General features: G+C 41.7%; 1 protein-coding gene across 2 annotated transcripts in view; it reads right to left on the reverse strand.

Annotated features, from left to right (window-relative positions):
* Nucleotides 1–7,490: 7,490 nt before the first annotated feature.
* NSUN3 (NOP2/Sun RNA methyltransferase 3) overlaps nucleotides 7,491–20,083 on the reverse strand; it is a 54,259-nt gene continuing 41,666 nt past the window's right edge. For both annotated transcript variants that reach the window (XM_077884295.1, XM_077884297.1), the window contains one exon: nucleotides 7,491–10,149. In XM_077884295.1, the coding sequence (XP_077740421.1) occupies nucleotides 9,888–10,149 (262 nt within the window). In that variant the 3' untranslated portion in view covers nucleotides 7,491–9,887. The remainder of the gene's footprint in view (nucleotides 10,150–20,083) is intronic.

Below are 20,083 nucleotides of genomic sequence, written 5' to 3' on the forward strand. Positions count from 1 at the left end.
TACACTGGAGTCAAAATAACAGTAAACAAACGTGCATACCTTAAAAATGGCTTTATTGCCAAACGACGTCAGCTATCATTGAGCTTTCAGCCAGTTGCTACCCCTGATCACAGAGAACTATAACGAGGAGTGAAAACCTTTGAAATATTGAGAGAATCATGAAAATGTGAATCATGAAAATGAGACATGAAGCGAGCAAACAGTGTCGGGAAAATGACACCAACAGACTCAGTCGATACAGGGTTGGCACAAACCTGCAATTTGTTAAACACACACACACACACACACACACAGTGAAGTACAATAGAAAGTGTAATAAAAATGTATTGCATAATTAAGATTTTGGTATGTTCATATGTGGATATGTGGGTGTCATCTTATAGATGTGATTCACATTTTTTTCACAAAAGTCCAAATGACCCTCCTGAGTTTCCACTCTTCATCCTCACTATCTGTTATCTCAGCTGGGATCTTGTCAAAGCTTCATAAAAAATTGTATCAGATTGAAGTCGTTAGAAAGCGGAGTGAGGCATTTTGAGTTGTGGACTAAAAGGAGATCCTCATGCTTTAGATTTCAGGCAAAGAAGTAGAAAGGAAGTCTACTTCTTTTTTTTTTTTTTTAATTAAAGAGGCTTTTATTTGTGCTGAGATGGAGGAGCAGCTCATGTCTGCAGACATCGGGGACTGCAGGAAAGTGTGCAAGAGGGACGAGAGTTTTCTCATGAAGCCCGAGATACATTTGATCTACTCGAATGCTCAAGCACCCCCTCCCGACCACAGACCGTGATAGTCCTGGTTTCCTCAGTTGTCCTGCTGACATTGTTAACAGCTTGCCCTTCCACCCTCATAAATGTCCTGGATGGATGACACATCATCTGACCAACCTTCCCATAACAAGGAAAGCGCCCTGGCCTGGAAATATTTGGAGGGATGAACCGAGTACCGAAGATGTCCTATCCTTTTACTCAAATTGATTTCTGCATGCTTCTCTTTCTCCTGGTAAACCCTCTGCGACGTACTTGTCACAGGAAGCTTCATGTTTCCCTATTCAGAAGTGTCAATAAAGACCGGAGAAGTATTTCTCACACCAAAGTTCACTGAAGCCATTCTAAAATAAATAAATTAAATAAATAAAAAAAATACAGGGGCACCTGGGTGACTCAGTCAGTTAAGCATCTGATTCTTGATTTCCGCTCAGGTAATGATCTCAGGGCCATGAGACTGAGCCCCATGTGGGGCTGTGTTCTCAGCGACGAGTCTTCTGGAGTTTCTCTCTCTCTCCCTCTGCCCCTCCTCCCACTCGCTCACACGGGTTCTCTCTCTAAAATAAATCTTCAAAAAAATAAACATAGGCATACTCTGTATTTTTTTTTTTAGGCATACTCTGTATTATCTGGAGGGTTAAGGGTTACAATAAGATTCCAGTGCTTAAGGTATTTCTGTTTTCACCAAGGTGAAATGAAGCAGTACTGTTTTAACATCTGTGACCTAACTTCAGCCCCCTAACGGTGTTCCTAACAGGAAAACTTGGGAGATAAAACAGCATCATAGAACACACAAAAATGAAGGGTTTTCTTTAGAAGGAATAGAGAAAATTGGTGCAACAATTGAGAAATCAATTGATGCATGATGGCCAAGACAGGCTGAACCTCAAGCCCTCCACCTTAACGGTTAATACCAGACTCAGATTTCAAGTGGGAACAGTTTCAATTGAACAGTGTCATCCGCATTAATTAATGTTTATTTCAACTGTGTTTTTCAATTTTTAAGATCTTTATAAGGTTTGTTGACTTTAGAATTGTATGAAACTATATGTATACAGAATTTTATACACTGTTCTATTTTATTTTATTTTTTTTACAGTTTTATTTATTTGAGAGAGAGCACGTACAAGTGAGGGGAGGGGAGGGGAGGGGTGGAGGGAGAAGGAGAAGCAGACTCCCGGCTGAGCAGGGAGCCCGACCTGAGGTTCGATCCCAGGAGCCTGAGGCCATAACCCAGTGAACCACCCTGGCGCTACTCTACATTGTTCTATTTTTAAATAAATAATAAAACACTGGAGCCTCAGAAAATATTTTTGCTCTTTCAAAAGCAGGCTTTCATACTTCCAAAGTTTGAGATACATTAGAAGTAAAAAACATCATTCTTTGATTTTCTACGAAAAAGAAATGGAAACAACCAAGCTTCCTGGAATCTTGGCTTTACAGAAATGCCAGTTTAGCAAGATGAATGTCGCTGCCAAGAATATGGACTAACACAGGCAGGTGTCCTCTTCAACCAGGCTCTCCCACCGGCTTCGCCCTTGTGGGACACTTTGACTCTCAGATCTTACTCCTGTACCCATCCACTCCTCCTGGACTATTGTGGCTCACTACAGCCGTTCTATTTGCTCTCTTGACTTTAGTATACAGTATTAGCCCGTTATCCCAATCTCAAGTTTTAGGTCAGAGAACTTTATAAAAGAGAAGAAACTGAACTACATAAAATAACAAGTACGTAAATAAGTAGAACAATGCTCGCAATATTGCAGTGGCTCAAAACATACTTCCTTTAGAGATAATCTATTTTACTTTAAAAATTAGGCAACCAAGATTTAATGTTACAGATAAAGTTAAAGGCAGAAGTAGCTCCAAATCATATTCAACAAAACAACAAAAACAACTCTGGAGCAACTGATAAGTTTATAAAGAATAAGATTTTTCTGTAGTTTCTGCAAGTGCCACTTTAATAATCTATTTTTTGACTGTCCTTGATGTGCTGAAGTACAATTTCTTTTTCTATTTTAAGACATTCTCACCTGCTGTTCTGCCCTTGGATATTCCTTGTAGGTTTGAAGTATCCTCTAGAAGACAATTATGGATTTATCTATTGGCATTCCAACCTTATTATTGAGCCTATTTCATTTTAAAATTTTCCCACACTGTATGCATGCCTAAGCATGCTCATAATATACTGGATTCTCTATTTAATTTACATCTCTCAGTCCAATGCACAAGCTTTTGAAAATGGTTGGACTATTCTTTCAATTCACTATGGAAAAACTAAGTATTGCAGCCTAAAATATGGCCTTTACTGTTTTCAGGTAAGAGTATAAGAAAAAGAGACTATATATTCTTAAAAATATTGGAAAAAAAATCAAGCCTTCTAGTAGAACTCTAGCTAATTACAGAGTGGGGACACTGGCAAATTATTTAAAGGACATCCCAAACAATAAGTGGGGACACTTCATACACTGTGGTATTGGGTTTCCCTGATGTGAGGATTCAAATTTTGATGAAGTTAACAAGGATGGAATTTGTGTGTGTGTGTGTGTGTGTGTGTGTGTGTGTGTGTGTGAGAGAGAGAGAGAGAGAGAGAGAGAGAAAGAAAGAAAGAGAGAGATTGAGAGAGATGCAGATCTCAAAGCAAGAGGACCTAGCATGAAATACTAAGGGCTCAGATTTCATCCTATAGGCAACAGGGAGCCATTGAAAAATTTAAAATAAAATTTATTTCTTTATTTGAGAAAGAGAGAGCATGAGGAGGGGTAGAGGGAGACAGAGAGAGACTCTCAAGCAGACTCTTCACTGAGCACAGGGCCTGACATGGGGCTCAATCTCATGACCATGAGATTGCGACTTGAGCCAAAACCAAGAGTTGGACTCTTAACTGACTGTGCTACCCAGGCAACCCCCCTCCCTTTTTTTTAATTTTTTTTTTTAGATATTTTATTTATTTATTCATGAGAGTGTGTACATAGAAAGAGAAGCAGAGACACAGGCAGAGGGAGAAGCAGGCTCCCTGCAGGGAGTCAGATGTGGGACTCGATCCCAGGTCCCCAGGATCACGCCCCAGGCTGAAGGTGGCACTAAACTGCTGAGCCACCTGGGCTGCCCAACCCCCTCCCTTTTTAAAGATCATTGAAGAATTTTAAGCAGGGTAATGGTATGATGGGATTTTATTGTAGGAACAGAACTTCAGCAGCAATAGAGAGTGTGGATTGTGAAGTGTGAGGCAGGAGGTAGGAAGATGAATTGGGAAGAAAATTCAATAGCTGAGGTGGCCTTAACTAGGGCAATGCCAATGGTGTTAAGAGAGAATAATAAAAATGGTAAGACTTGGTTATTACCTAGAGGTGAGAGCAAAAGCAAGGAGAGAGAAAAATTGAATATGGCTCCCAGGTTTCCAGATTCTCAGGCCAGATGGATGGTGGTGCTTCTAAATAAAATGAGGAGGAGCATGCATGAGTAAAGATTAGGGACATTCAGTCTGCTGGCCATAGTCTTCTCAAGGAAGTAAGAGGCAGGACCATCTTCTGAGAGAAATGAGGAAGGTGTTGGTATAGGACATCTGTAGACAATAGTGGAAGTTTTGGAAACTCACTAATAGGATTGGAAAAGGAAGCTGGCCAAACAACAGCCAAAGTTATTGATAGTGTAAAAGTCTCAGGGGAGGCCGGGGAACGTGAATCTGTGCTGAACTTAATGTGCACGGGGGTATGAATATGTAGTGAATATGAAGTCTGCACTGCTGTATGGTTTTCTTTTCTCCCAAACAGTGCTCAGCCATCTAGGTATGATGGAGGTGGATGCAGGAGCCACTGGGCTGATCCAGAGGTGCAACTTTAAACGCCAGATGCAGTAGAACCCAAAAGTGGGAGGAGATATGGTTTAAGGCATCAACCATAGGGTTTAGGATAGAAAATGAAAAGAGATGAATGGGCCGAGCGATAAAGGTTTAAAACCTTACAGGTGTCAAGGCGATTGAATTGCAGTTTTAATGAGATTGGGAAGGTAAGAAAGCTGGAGGGACAGAGGTACTGATTTAAATTTTCCTAAGCAGAGAAATCCTAGATCTGCGCTACCCAGTATGGTAGCTTATAGCCACAGGTGGATACTTGTATTTAAATCCATAAAAATATACAGTATGTTCCTCTGTCACACTAGCTACACACTAGGTACCACACGTGGCTACCATGTTGTCCGTATTGCACAGGGCAGGTAAGACACTGCCATCCCGTAGAAAGCTCCATTGCAGAGTGTGCCTGTAGATAACATCAAGTTCGAGGAAATGCCCAAGAATTACTGTAAGATACTGAAGGCAATGGAGATAAGAGCCATTGAGAGAGGGAGGCCAAGAACCGGAAAGGTAGGATATCGAATGGGCTTTCCATAAAGGTGCTAAATTCAGCCTTGACACGCCAGGAGTTCCGACGGAGAAGGTATGAGCTAGACGCAAAGTCCTCAGTGAATGCAGAGGGTGTGACCCAGACAGATGAACACACAAGTGGACGTGCGTCCTGGCAGTGTGTCCTACAACCCTATAGGCCTACTAGTGTCCTTCGCTGTGAAACATGCTTGACTGACTCAATCGAGACCCTACCCCCGAGTGATATTCCAAGTCCTCCTTAACCCTCTCCTGAACCATTCTCCTGGTTCACAGTCACCTCTTGTGAAACTCCCTGAACTTGCTTCAGCCAACTCGATGCTGTGGGGCGAGAAAGGAACCTGCTAACTCGTACGGTCAGGTGCACTAGGTGGCTGGAAATCATCTGTCTATGGGCACAGCTATGGCTTCATATAGAAGATTTAACAGAGATGACTGGTGGTAGACTATATGACAAAGCCAATTTTTTTTTAAAGGAAGAACACAGGTAGTTTGTGCATATCTGTCATGTTTATTTGACACATTTGTTATGATTTAAAACCTAAACTGAAGTTTTTTATAATCAAGTCAAGAGGGATACCTATCTGTGGCAACATGGTACAGCCAGTTGGCCATCCAGGGCTATATCATACGTGACAATTTCCAGTAGCGTTAGAGCCAGTTGCCACCATCACGTCCTTTTTTCCTTTCTCTTAGAAGTCGGCAGTTATGAACTGCAAGCCCACGCTAATCCATCTGTGCTAACAACAGTTCATGAGTCAGCCCTGGGGCCTTGGTCCTATTTCTCCACCCCTCACCCCGACCATTAATGTAAGGTGATGTAATGCCAGGAGAAGGTGGTTTACTGGTTTTGGAAAGGTTGCTAATACCTTGTGTGTGCGGATGAGTGAACGAAGTCTCTCTCTCCATAGCTTAGTGATTAGAAGCTGGAACGAGCTCAGTCCCCTTTTCTATCACCAATGCTAACCTCTCCTAACTTTGTCCTTTCTTGTTAATAGCTGCAATTGTACTCCTATTTGTTTTTAAGAATAGTTAGAAACTGGGGCCTGTTGCTTATTTTTCAATAGGCTGTATGTTTTTAGTCTCTGTTGATTCTGCTAGGTTGTACAGTTATTTGTGTGTAATAGGCTCTTCCACTGCAATATGCAGCAGAAAATTCCTTCTGACAAGCCATAGCAAGCTTGACTGAGTCGTGACGTATGCCATCCAATAGCTTCCAGTGAGGCAAACCTCCTTTTTCTAAGGCAGCATCTGCTTTTACTCAGTTTCAACGTGACTCTGATCTCACATGATCAGGAAAATTACTTTCTTCATTTGTGAAAAGCTACAGAAAGGTATGGAGTTAATATCTGAGTGAGCTAATTAAATTTTAAAGAGGTATATATGCTTTACCAGGCTTTCTTCCTCCTTAGATTTAGTGAAACCTACTTTTTAAAAATCTGAGCATTGAATTACAGGTCAATGTTTTTAACTTTTTTTTTTTTAATTCTATTGTTTAGTCATTCCCTAAAGAGGATCCCAAATCAATTCTTGTTAAATTTTTATTTTAAATGTCACACAACAAGTAATATTAACACTCTTCTGTTAAGATAGTATTTCTGATTTTTTCCCATTGACTTTGCAGCCTGAAGCCATTCCAAATACTGACATTGCTTTTAATGTTTTCAGGACAGATGCTGTTAGGGCTTTCAGCACACAGTAGTACGTTATCGGCAGACATTAGTTAATTTGTGAACCTTCATCTGAATATCCTTCAGATACTCATGGGATCTGGGTGATATTGTAACTCCAATGTCAGCCTGGAAGGTAACATCAGTAATGGGTACCATCTTTACTCACCCCCCAATGCAGCAATAAGGCAAGGAAAGGGAGATTGTAAACCATTGATTTGAACCACACAAATGGGTTGTGCTGCTATATTTGTCCCCAAAGTCAAATTTACCTAACACATAATACAAGTCGTCCCATTCAATTGCATCAAAGGACTTCTCTGCATCTAATAAAACTGTTGCTATCGGTTCCGATTCTCTTTGTATTCCACAGGAGTTGCATTAGCCTATGCAGATCATCTGATGCTTATCTTCCAGGTATAAAGCCTTCTTGGATGATGGTCTATTAGATTGGGGATTACTTTATTTAGTCATGTAGGAAGTGTTCTGGTTACCTATTATGTTACGCCTACTCACATTGTATACAAGGATATTTTTCACAATATTGCTAAGGGAGTAACATGCAATCTTGAATATGAGGCTATATGGATACATATAATAGGATAAAGGACGGTAGGCTGCCTTGATTTCAAACCACAGATAATATCAAATGCTTTAAAAATTCAGTATAAACCATTTAAATGCATTATATTTATTCATAGTGTATTTCTGAAACTCGTGGCTATTCAGTGTGCTGAAGGCAGAGAGAAGTTAATGTGTTGGTAAGCAACCTAAATTCTTACAAAGCTATTTTGAAAGTAACTCAATGCCACAGAAAGTAATATCAATTACCCCTTGCTTTTCAAATGACATTGCAAGGCTGCTCCAAATTTCAATTCTTCAGTTCAGCACCTGCGAAGAAAGGGAAGGCACAGAGCACCTCCATGGGAGATTTCTGGGTACTGCAACCCCAAGAAGTAGTCTAGAACACATTCTGAAATACTGCAGTTTTTTTTACTCCTCAAGGATTGGTTTAACCCTTTGATCCTCTGTGACTAAAGAACTGCCTACAAGTGCAAAGATAACCTAGGATAAGGGAGGGCCAGTTGGTAACCTTGGGGGTTCCTATAATCTGCTTCTTCTGAGGCAGCATAGTATGGGGAGTGGGGCCTGGCCACTGCAGCTAGTTTTAGTCTTGGCTCTACTCTTTACTTACCAGTGTCGCCTGGCAAAGCTACAAACTGCACCGAGCTAGGCTATTCTCATTCACAAAAGGCAGGTATAATACTCCTTAAGCTGTTTTAAAGATCAAAAAAGATAACATATATATATAAAGAACTTAATCAAATATTTAAGGCTCCATAAATGCCAACTGTTTCATTATAATTAATATTAATAATAAAGTAAGTTATATATGCATCTATATTTGCATTTTTCAGTAATCATAGGAACGTCAAATCCAATACTGAGTATTCAGATTAGGCTTCATGGCAGCATGGGGGAAAAATAATGACATTCAGCAAAGTGCACTGGGAAAATTTACTTTGTGATTAACCTACACAGAATAAATACACTTTTAAACCTACAGTATCTGAAGACAAAGTTTTAAACTGAAAAAAAACTAACAAGTACAAACTTAGTAAGTAAATAAATATAATTTCCATTGTCTTTTATATTTTTTGTATGCATCCAGATTATTTCACTGAGTCCAAGAGATCTAGCCTTTTCTTCCCCAGCTATAAGAAACTGCTTATGTATGCTTGCAAATTAAAAAAAAAAAAAAAGAGTTCAGGAAAAAATAGTCTCTGGTTTAAATACGCAAAATACAGTAAACAAATTCAAAAGGATTCAGCTTCAGCAGAATTTTCTATTTCTACGGTCAGTTCATTCTTTTTTAAGTTAATTTTCAAATAGATAATTACCTTTTGAAGTATACTGCATAATTTTTCTTAATAGTTGGAAAAGTATATTTGGCTCTAAGTGAAGCAATTTCCAGAGAAAACACATGATCCAAACCTGAAGCTAAAACCCTAAGTACATATACAGAAATGTACACAATATTCCCAAGACATAGGTAAACAGGGAGAGGCACTTAGCAAATGGTATTGGGTTTTGGTAACAGTGTAATCCCTGTCATTAGGCATCTCCCCCTTGTGCATTAATACGTGACATCATACTCTCATATAACATTTCATAACAGAGTGAAATAAAAAGCCCCTCCAGATTGCGACTGTAAGATAATCAGATTCTGTAGTGCTCATTATGACTGCAATTATGTAACAAAACTCTCCAAATATAGTTCAGTTATTGCAGTTATTAATCATTCTGGTTTTGTTACAAGTACTTGCTTTATAGCCTGCTGGAAAGACTCCATTATTCTACAAGTTGAATGTCGAAAGTCAAACTTGTGCATGTGAATCTGCTGTTCTAACAGCCTTTCAACATAATTTACCCTTTCAATTTGTATTTGTGAATACAAAAAAAGGAGAAATAAAGCTGGTGTCAATAGAGTCACTGACCTTTGCAGTAAACAGAAGATAATCCTTAGTGGAAAACAACATGGCAAGTAGGACACCTATTTTCTAGAACTAGAAATAGTGCCGCTTAAGAAGTTAGTCTAAGAATACTGATCGGTTCTTAAGGAAAAAGGTTGCGGGGGCGGGGGTGAGGTCTGAAAGAAATCTGTATATTTGATGAGATAAATTATAAAAGGAACAGCCAAATGTGCATTTTTAAAGGTTCAAAGCACCAACATCATAAGTTGAATGTATTCTTAAACATTATGCATAAAACCATATAATCTGATTAATTTAACTGCAAAATGCCAACCAAAAGACAGCAGATTTATTATACAGAACAAACACCATCTGCAACACCTGAAACCAGTGCCACAGATACATTCTTAGGAAAAAAATACACCTGGAAAATTCTTAAGCCTAGGTTATGAGATGCCAAGTATTAAATAAATAAGATTCCAAACAGTCCCAGGGAAAATGACTTCATAATTATTTAAACGTTAACACACAGCCTAGAGAAATAAATATAATAATGCACTGACATGGCTTACGAAATATTTATGACCAATTTTACAGTCTATGATTTCTTCAATTTGGCTATATACATCGGGCCCCAGGCTTTCCCCTTATCTGGAATCACCAGGAGTCCACATTCCTGGCCAGTGGGAGCAAACGTGAAGTCTCGGGAGCAAGTCCTTGCCATTTCCTTAATGTCCACAGGTATGATGTTACTGTAGGAGTTTAAAATTTCACTGATGACATCTTGATTTTCTGCCTTGGAAAGTGTGCATGTAGAGTACACAAGTAACCCTCCAGGGCGTAAGGCCTTGATTGCAGACCTGTGTGTGATCAGGAAAATGGAGAAGTCTGGTTAGATGCAGGAAAAGGACACTATGAGGTTAGAGAGCAAGGAAGTTTATACTTGACACTAACCATACCGTGACTTGGACTGTAAGAACTCTGGGTGGTTTCTAGCTTTACAACTATTTCTTTCTAATGGATCCTTGGGTGACTCAAAAATGATAATCAGGTCAATCAACATGGGAAAAACAGAGAATGTGTTTGCTGGTTCTTTGTTTTGTTTTTTAAGGGTAAGAGGATAGAGGAAGACCATGATTAATGGGTTTGTCTTTGAATATACTGAGTGGTACTAATGAGTAGGTGAGAGAGAAAACATCAGAACTTCTTCAGGAACGGAGTTAGGATTTGGTGAGGGCTGAAGTCATCAGAGTAAGTAGGATTTCCCAGGAAATGAGCAAGAAAGTAAGTACTAAAGACAGACACTAAGCCAATACCTGTATTTAAAGGAAGATAAAACTTAGAAAGGAAATAAAAACGGTTTCACCTGATTAAAGTGTAGCTTTGGGAAAAGACTGGAAAAAAAGGTTTTTTTGTTTCTTGGTTTGGTTTCTTTGGGGTTTTTTTAGAGGAAAACTTGAATATATTTGTAAATGCAGATCCAGGAAAACAGTCCTAGGGCTTCACACAGCAAATGTAGGAGTTGGCTTCAGAGGAGATGGGGCTCCAGCCCTTCATCTGAAACACATGGGGGCATGAACAGGGAACCAGGATGTTTTAAGGTAAAGAAAAGTTCAAGGTAGAAAGCCTTGACAATAAGAGTAGATGGATGGCAGGAAGGTAATCTACCAAGAGAAAACTAGAGAAGTTGTAGTCCTGCTGCCGGGTGATCAACTCCAAGCAATCACTACTGGATTTAAGTGTACGAACAGCCCCATGTCTCACATCTGTATTTTGACAACCTGGAGAACGTGACAATAACGGAAGTTTACAGTGAAGATCCACACCATCAAAGTAAGTTCAGATTCAGTTCCCTGTGTTCAATTATTTACAAGACCGAAGACTCTTAATTCAAGACAAGCAAACTGATGACTAAGTTTTCTTTCCTCAAACTTCCTTAGACACCCTGAACATAAGGTAAAAAAAAAAAAAAAAAAAAAAAAAATATATATATATATATATGTGTACTGACAAGAGATTAAGATATGTTTGTGAAACATGATGTGCAGGTGAAGCAGCAACAGCAGGCGAAGAGAGTAGAGCAGGTCCGGACAACAGCCACAGGGGGCATAATGGACCCGGGGGCCCACAGAGTCCGGGGCCTGGAAAGGTCAGATGTCTTGTGATAAGAACAAAGACTGACAACAAGGGTACTATTCAGAGCACGTATGAGAAACCATGGACCCCACACTCCCATTTACAGCAGTCAGGTAAAAAGTTGGGAGGTTTTTATCCCTGTAAGTCGAATAAAGTATTTGAGAGACTTAAAGCGGCCAGCATTGGTGTTTGCCCCTGAAACCAAAGACCTCCACGCTCTTCCTTGAAGGGGGCATCGAAGTAACTGCCATCTCATCATTAAGTGACATCAGTAGGAGAAAGGATCCCACCCCTAAAATAAACCTAGTCTTTTATTGTCCCATTTGAAAAAGATGATTGCCAGGTAATTCTGGGTGAGTAATGCTTAAGCCATGTGAAGAGCAAGAGCAAAATTTTAAGAATGGCCTAGGAAGAAACCGAAAATTCAGAAGACAAGAGGCATAATAAGAAAGACTGACAAATGTGTAGCACCCCTAGAACAATGACAGAAGGCCATGGGGCAGGACCAAGCAGAGGGCTCTAGGGCTGGACATACGTCTATCAAAATAGGGAGTGTTTCGTAGAAGTGTTTAGAAGCTAAGGTTGAAGAAATATTCCAAAATAGTAGAACAGATTGAAGATGAGACAAGTAGGATCAATCAAGTAGGTCCAGATTTTAATTAGTGGGAGTACTGGAAAGGTGAGACAGAGAACTGGAAGTGGAGGACACGAAATCCATGAAATAAGAGAATTTTCCAGAGATCAAAGGAGTGTTCAAGATGAAAGAACTCCTCAGGGTCTAGAACACTTGGTATCATGTAGATACTAAAATACGACAACACTGCTCGCCTTCAGGAAGCTAACATTCTAGCTGGGGAGACAGAGCATAAAACACAATATTTTTCTTTTTATAAAGGCAGCTTGCCTTTTTTTTTTCAAAGATTTTATTTATTTATTTATTCATGAAAGACACACAGAGAGAAAGGCACAGACGTACGCAGAGGGAGAAGCAGGCTCCAGGCAGGGAGCCCGACGTGGGACTCAATCCTGAAACGGGGGATCACGCTGAGCCAGGGGCAGGTACTCAACCGCTGAGCCACCCAGGCGTCCCCAAAAATAGTAATACTGACAGTAATTCTGTCATGAGCTAAATTGTGTCTCCTCCCCACCCCCAAATTCATTTGCTGAAGACTTAGCCCCCAGTATTTCAGAATCCAACTGTATTGGGAAATAGGATCCGTAAGGTTATTAAGCCAAAATGAGGTGGGCGCTACCCCAACACAACTGGTGCTCTCCCAGGAGAGGCACCAGGGGAGCATGTGAAGACTCAGGGACAGGACGCAGGTCAGCCACCAGTCCTGCTCCCCGGGGCCTCCGCCTCTGACTGTGATCCTGCAGACCTGAGAAAGGAAACTCCCCCGGCCTAGGCTTTGCCGTCTACAGGAGTCTGCGGGAGCCCTGGAAACGGACACAGGGGCATGCACACAAAGGACAACTTGGCATATGTGACCACACACACACACACACACACACACACTATATGTATGTACGTGTGCTGGTGTATTTTTCCTCACCAGGCAATCCTCCAATTCTCTGAAAACACTGGCCGCCTGTGTAACGATTTAACTCCGTTCTCACCTATTCCCCTGAAGTTAGTGTCAGATCCCAAAGGTGAAGGGCTAAGCCCTACAAAGCTGCCCTTCAGATGCCAACGGGGGATCGAGGCCTCCAGTACTTCTGACCGATCTGCCATAAGTTAAGGGTACCCACAAGCCCCATCCTTGGGTTCAACAATTTGCTAGAATGGCTCTCAGAACTCAGGAAAAGGGTTTACTTACTAGATTAGTGATTTATTATAAAAAGATACAATTAAGGAACAGACAGAGGGAATGCATAAAGCAAAGTATGGGAAAAGGGGTACAGACTTGCACATGGTTGGTTCCCCTGACATCCTTAGAGGCTTTCCAAAGCCACTTCATTAACATAAAATAAAGTGTGGTCGAAAAAAGCCTGTTATCAATAACAAAAGTTGCTCCTTTCATATTAACAAAAACCAAATTTTATAACAAAAGGTGTTCTAATCCCTCTTATCACTTAGGAAATTACAAGGGTTTTAGGAGCTCTGGCCTGGATCCGGGGCAAAGACCAAATATAATTTTACAATATTATAGTTTAAATATTTATTTACTAATAGTTTAGCGAAGAAAATAAATCAAGATAACAGGACTAGGGACGCCTGGGGGGCTCTGTGTTTGAGCATCTGCCTTCGGCTCAGGACATGAGCCCAGTCCCAGATCAAGTCCCACATTGGGATCCCCGCAGGGAGCCTGCTTCTCTCTCTGCCTGTGTCTCTGCCTCTCTCTGTGTCTCTCATGAATAAATGATTAAAATCTTAAAAAGAGAGAGAGAGAGAACAGGATTAGAAGAGCTCAGATGGTGGGGCAGGGGGTGGATCACAATTTTACACAGGGTAGTTAGACCAACATGACAATTCAGGACAAGACATCTGAACAAACCTGAGGAGCTAATAAGGAAGTAGCCCTGCAGATATCTGAGGGAAGAGCATTCCACACAAAAGGAACAGCCAGTGCAAAGGCCCCGAGGCATGTTCAAGAAGAGAGGATCCAGTGTGGCTGCAGCAAGGTGAGCACGGGGGCAGCAGAATGACATCAGAGTTAAGGGGGGGGGGGTGTACGAGGTCTTATATTTACACTGAAAACTTCAGTCTTATGAATGAAATGAATGAAAACGACTGCATACTTAGATGCATTACTATCAAACTTTGTACCTTCAAGAACAAAAGACGCTAAAGCCTTCAGAAAGGAGAATGGGTCTGAGAAACAGACGGGAATCAATGGCATAGCTCACTCAAAATGTTGGGAAAAAAGCAATTTAAGGTGGGTGCTATTTACTGTCAAATTGTCAAATAAATATATAGGAGAAATACAGAAACTCTCCCATATCCGAGGACTCAGAAGTGTTACCTCTAGCAAAATGAGGAGGTCAATCAAGAAAGGGGAGAAATGGGATACTGAAAGTGGTCAGTATCGCAGGAAGGCAGTGGTGGGAGTGAGACGTGAACCTTCATGGGTTCACATTTGTGGACAGCCTGCGGGGGGAGTGTAAGGGACCCCAAAGCTGGCCACACGTCACACTACGGCAAAGGGTACTGGGGGATGTGAGCAAGGCACGGGACACAGGAGCACTATGCTGGGCCCTCTGGTACGCCCGGTGTAATCCCCCGGGGCCTTACAAGCTCAACAGGGAGACACGAGAATCCGAGAAACAGGCGGTGACACAAGCTAAAGCAAGAGTGACAGGATTGCTGGTCACAGGCCGCAGCCGAGGAAGGAGCCACTTGTGGAAGCCGGAGGACATAAGGAAACAAGCCTCTCTCTGGGTCCCTCCACAAAGCATGGGGCTTAAATCACAGACACTTTTACTCCTCACAGCTCTGAAGGCTTAAGTCCAACATCAAGGAACCAGCAGAGTTGGTGTGTGCTCCCCAGTCAGTGAGGGGTCAGGGAGCTCACTGGGTCCCTTCGCGAGGGCTCCGTCCTCATAATCTCACCACCCCCAAAGGCCCCCACCTAAAACCACCACTTTTGCAATTAGGATTTTAATATACACATTTTGGGAGGACACAAACATCCGGTCCACGGCACCCACCTGGACCAGAGTGAGTGGCAGCTCTTCCAGGACCTTGATCTCGAACTCAGAACCTTCCAGGACCTTGATCTTGAACTCAGAACCTCAGAAGTGCGACATAATAAACATGCACTACTTTAGGGCACCAACTGTTGTAATCTGTTGTGGCAACAACAGGAAATTAATACATACCTCGTGATAGCTTTTTAATTTTTTTTTATAGCTAACATACTAAGGCATCAAAAGATTTTGCTAAAATTGTGTAAGTTACAGCTACACTCGGTTTGGATCATTTTCTGACTATAGCAATAGGTGTAAGATTTTCCTTAAAAAGCTGAGATTAGGGGATCCCTGGGTGGCTCAGCGGTTTGGCGCCCACCTTTGGCCCAGGGCGCGATCCTGGAGTCCCGGGATCAGGTCCCGCGTCCGGCTCCTGGCGTGGAGCCTGCTTCTCCCTCCTCCTGTGTCTTTGCCTCTCTCTCTCTCTATGTCTATCATATATAAATAAATAAATCTTTAAAAAAAAAAAAAAAGAGCTGAGATTACCGTGTAGGGGCATCTATACAGTTCAAATCCAGGTTTTTTTAAACTCCTGCTAAGAGGACTTATTTTGCTCCTACTTCCACAATTAGCAAAGCCAATGCCTAACCAAATAAGCATGATTCCCTCCTATTACAGTTACACAGAAGTACACAGAAGCCTCATCATTTACAAACAATATGTTCCTGGCTTGATGGAAATTTAAATTAATTTCTACAATGTTGGCTAATTCTCCTGGTTTGTTTTCATTCCAACATTCATGATTTATGTTTCCAAAATTAGGTTCGTATAACTTAACTGGTCACATTAGTTTCTAAACAAGACGACTCTGCTTAGCCACACCAAAGCTTTTTTACAAATTACATTAATCTCAACATCCCAGGGCAAAATGTTAGGAATTCCTGTCAAATGGTTATTGCTGTTGAGCTGCTGCTGATTGTTGTTTAAACACCATTTTTTGTCCTCGTGCTTGGAGTAGTTATAGATTTCAAAAATACCATGATTTTGTATTCAAAGCTCAAGGAAAACAGGCAATGTAGGGAAAAGAAGGAAAAAAAAAAAAAACCAAAACACTCCCAGGGTTCAAACAGCCAAGAATTACTAGAAAGTATTAAGGTATCTTTATAATTAGTTCTATCAATACAGATCATGGTTTCTTCACCTTTGACACATAAATGGCAATGGGTACTTAATTTTAGTTCAGGCTAGAGTAATTTAACTATTCTATAACCAGATTAACTCAATGATTAAAAAATCAATACTTCTGGTATTGGTGTTCCAATAAATTAAAATATAATTTAGTATGTGTTTTCCAAAAGACTAAGTGAAAATTAACACATTTCTAAAATACAAGTACGTCAACATGCACCACTTTGCCGACGACAGTAGCGTCTAGGGTAAGGCATCATGCATACTTTGAAACAACCAATGAGAACCAATAATCATGACTTCCTCCAAATCATAAAAAGACTGTATGTGCACTTTTAGAACAGTTAGGAGGGTGTGAGAAGGGTGTGATGCTTCAGGAAGAAATGATTACAGTCAGAATAGAAGAAATTCCGGCGGGGGGGCGGGGGGGACACCACCCTGGAAGTCAGGAAGGCTTGAAGCGTACAAGTGAAGTGTCGACGTGTGGTCATGACCATATGAAACCTGCGTCAGGCCTAGGGAAGCAAAACAAGTCGCGCTGGGTCCGGGGTCCGGGGTCCGGCGTCCGGGGTCGGGCGGAGGGCCAGACGGGTCCTCTCCTCTCCACGCTCGTGTGAATTTCTGCACTGCGCAAAGTTCCTTTTTTGTCTTTTTAAATAGTAGGAAAGAAAACTAAAGGCGTAAGCAGCAGCCCCGGCGCGCGTCCCCGCGGTGTCCCGGCTGCGGCGGGCCGTGCCCTCCAGGGGCTCCCGGGCTCCCGGGCGGGGCCGCGGCGCGACTCTGGCCACAGCGGGGGAGGCGGAGGCCGCAGCGTAGCTACCCGGGGCCCCGCAGGAGCCCGCTTCTCCCGCGCCCCGCTGGGTCCCCGCCACTCTGGGTCCCTCAGGGATAAATAAAATCCTAAGAAAAAATAAAACAAAACAAAACAGACGCCCGCGAGACGGCGGCAGAGCTTTGTGACCGTCGGGGCCGGCGGACGGCGGCGGCAGCAGGTGGGCAGGGCTCTGCGGGAGGGCGGCCGGGCTGACCCCACCGCTTCCCAGCCCCTCCGCCTCCGCCCTGCCGGTGGCCGGTGGCCGGTGGCCGGCGGTGGGGCTTCAGGCTTCAGGAAGGAGACGGGGCCTCACCCCGCGGCGGGGCAGCGCCCGGGCGGCGGGTGGCGCCTCCGACATCTCCCCGGTCTCCCGGGTCTCCCCGGGTCGCTGGCCGCCTTGCACGGGGCCGTGGAACAGGCTGAAACGCACTCTGGGCTTGAACCACCTGGTTAACGAGGCAGCTAAAAACAAAATAAAGCCTACTCTAAAAAAAGACACCATGAAATAGAATAAAAGGTGAAACTGAATTGTCCCATCTTCTAACAGAAAGCCCCGGTTGATGTTGGGCAGGTCACAGAGCACACCTGAATGATGGTTCGGGTCTACTATCTCGTTCGGGCCTCTCCGAAATCCAAAAGCTCTGCAAGCTACAGTTTTGTTCTTTTTCTCCTCAAGTTTATGGCAGACCCATTTGGCCTCAAAATCTGACCTAAATTGATGTGAGGCTATTTATGGTTAAGACTTAGGCCATGTGATGTACTATTCAGAGGCTCTGCTGAAAGCATATTAATGTTTGATGACAGGGTGGCTGCCTCAAACCTTACTGGGGGAAATGGGTGACGTATTATACCAAATATCTACTACATGACCTTTTTAAAATCCAAAAAACTCAGAATTTGGACACCTATCTGGCCTCAAAGATTTTGGATAAGATTTTTGACTTGTAATTTAGATTCAAATGAGTTACGATGCAAAGCTACATAAAATATCTTCTGTCTCATTTCTACATGATAAACCAGCCACAGAGCTGACTGATGAAAGCTTAATTTAATTACTTTTGAAAGTAAACCTTTAAATCTTAACTTTAAAAAGCGCCAGATAGGTAAATCTGGAGTCTATTTGCAGGAATCTGTCAGTGTTTTCCTACTCTAATATAGAGTAAGCAAAAACACTGAACTGTTGTGCGTCCTCTCAAGATACCAAGGGTTCCTCTTCCCCCCAAAAGTGTTTTGATCTGTATGTTGGCATTTTTAATTGTATTTATTTTATATTTTTTAAAGAACACGTTGTACAATCAACAATAAAGCTCTTTTTTCAGTTAGTCATTTTGTTCAGTGCTTTTCACTGAATTTCTCCATCCTTGAAAGATCTGCTTAAAGAAAAATAGAGAATTAAGCCCCAAGAACCATTTAAGGTACTGGCTTAGAAATAAGATGAGAAGATGGTGCGTTCCCAGCACAAGAAGGGAGACCAACAAGGTGGTCCACAAGGTGGACCAAGGTGGTTTCCAGACTGGTCCACATAGTCTTCAAGAAGTAAAGTATGATGGCCGAGGAGGAAAAAAAAAAAGATTACCTGACCTTCATAACTTGAAGAAAAATAGTATTATTACCTTAATGAAAACATAAGTTCAATGACCTAAAGACACTAAAAAAAGAAAAAAAAAAAAAAACTAAAACATCTTGGACAGTTCCAAAGTGAAGGTATTTCAAACTTTACCGAAACTGAAAACATGATGCAGGGTGCTCTGTCATTCCTAAGGTAAATCTCCAAATCTCAGAAAATGTCATTTAAATAGCTACTAAAACAACCTAATATATTTTTAAAATATTAAGTTCCATTTTTCTGGCCATTCTTCTGGTCTTTGATTAGAAATCTGGCATTCTGTTGAGAGGGTCAGTGTTAATTAGATCACTAAATTTAACTGTTTTCTGCATTTAAAAAAGACTGAACCAAACTGCAGAAGAAAACCATCAGCAGAACAATACTGCCATCTTTTGACCGAAACAGAAAAGTGATCCTTTCCCCCTTTAATTCCTCATGACGGGATACCAGGAGATAACATCTTCCTGTGTTTCCCTTGCAACATGTCTGAAGTGACAGTCACTGTCCCTCCTTCAACAATTTTCTGGTGTAGAAGCAAAGCGATCACTGATGTCTGTATATTTTGAAAACTTAGGATTACGGCGAAGCATTACCGCGATTAATGTATTTATTTTTCATCTTTCCTCAAGTCCCTTCTATCAGCATTAAAGTATTAAGGCTATAGCTCCTTTTTTTTCACATGTAAATATGGGGAAGCAATCAAGTGAGATATACTTAAGGATCCCTTTATTGCCACATTATCCTCAGTCTTGTTCCCTTTGTCTTAGAAACTCCAGTATTATTATTTTTTTCTTAAACCAGGTAAGACTGTAGTAATTTTAAAAATTTAAAATGGGCATAGGAGCATCAATCCTGCAACTGGTCCCTCTTATAACCATTTAATATTCAATTAGTATTTCAGAGATTCTGTATAAGACTATTTTATAAGGTTACTTTAAACTTACATAGGAAAGGAAAACATTTATATAATTAATGTGAAAGTTGTATGAAACTTACTACTCAAATGACAAACTAAATTCTAAACTGAAAAGGTTAAATGCTTCCAGAGGACACTGCACACACAGCCCATGTTCCTCCAGGAAGAAATTCTTACTTTTTCTTTTGAATAATACTCCTACGTCAACGGGAATATGGATTTGGTCCAGGAATCAAGTGAGACGCGGATTCCTCTATTAGCCAAGGGAAGGACAAGCCATCAGTCTCATTAGTAATGCTACCTTATGTTTAGCTGGTGCTTAAAGAGCACCTCACACGTGGAGGCTGAATAAAACCTGATGAGGTACACAGGGTGAGAGCCCGACCCGATTTCTCAGACAGAGGGTCACAAAGACTCCGCGACCTACTCAGAGGCCCACGGCCCAGGAGCGCAGCCCAGAGCCTGCCACCCTCCTCCCCGCCAGGAAGAGGACTGAAGCTGCAGCAC

The sequence above is a fragment of the Canis aureus genome, chromosome 35 (genome assembly GCF_053574225.1).
Source record: "Canis aureus isolate CA01 chromosome 35, VMU_Caureus_v.1.0, whole genome shotgun sequence".
Classification (NCBI taxonomy): Eukaryota; Metazoa; Chordata; class Mammalia; order Carnivora; family Canidae; genus Canis; species Canis aureus.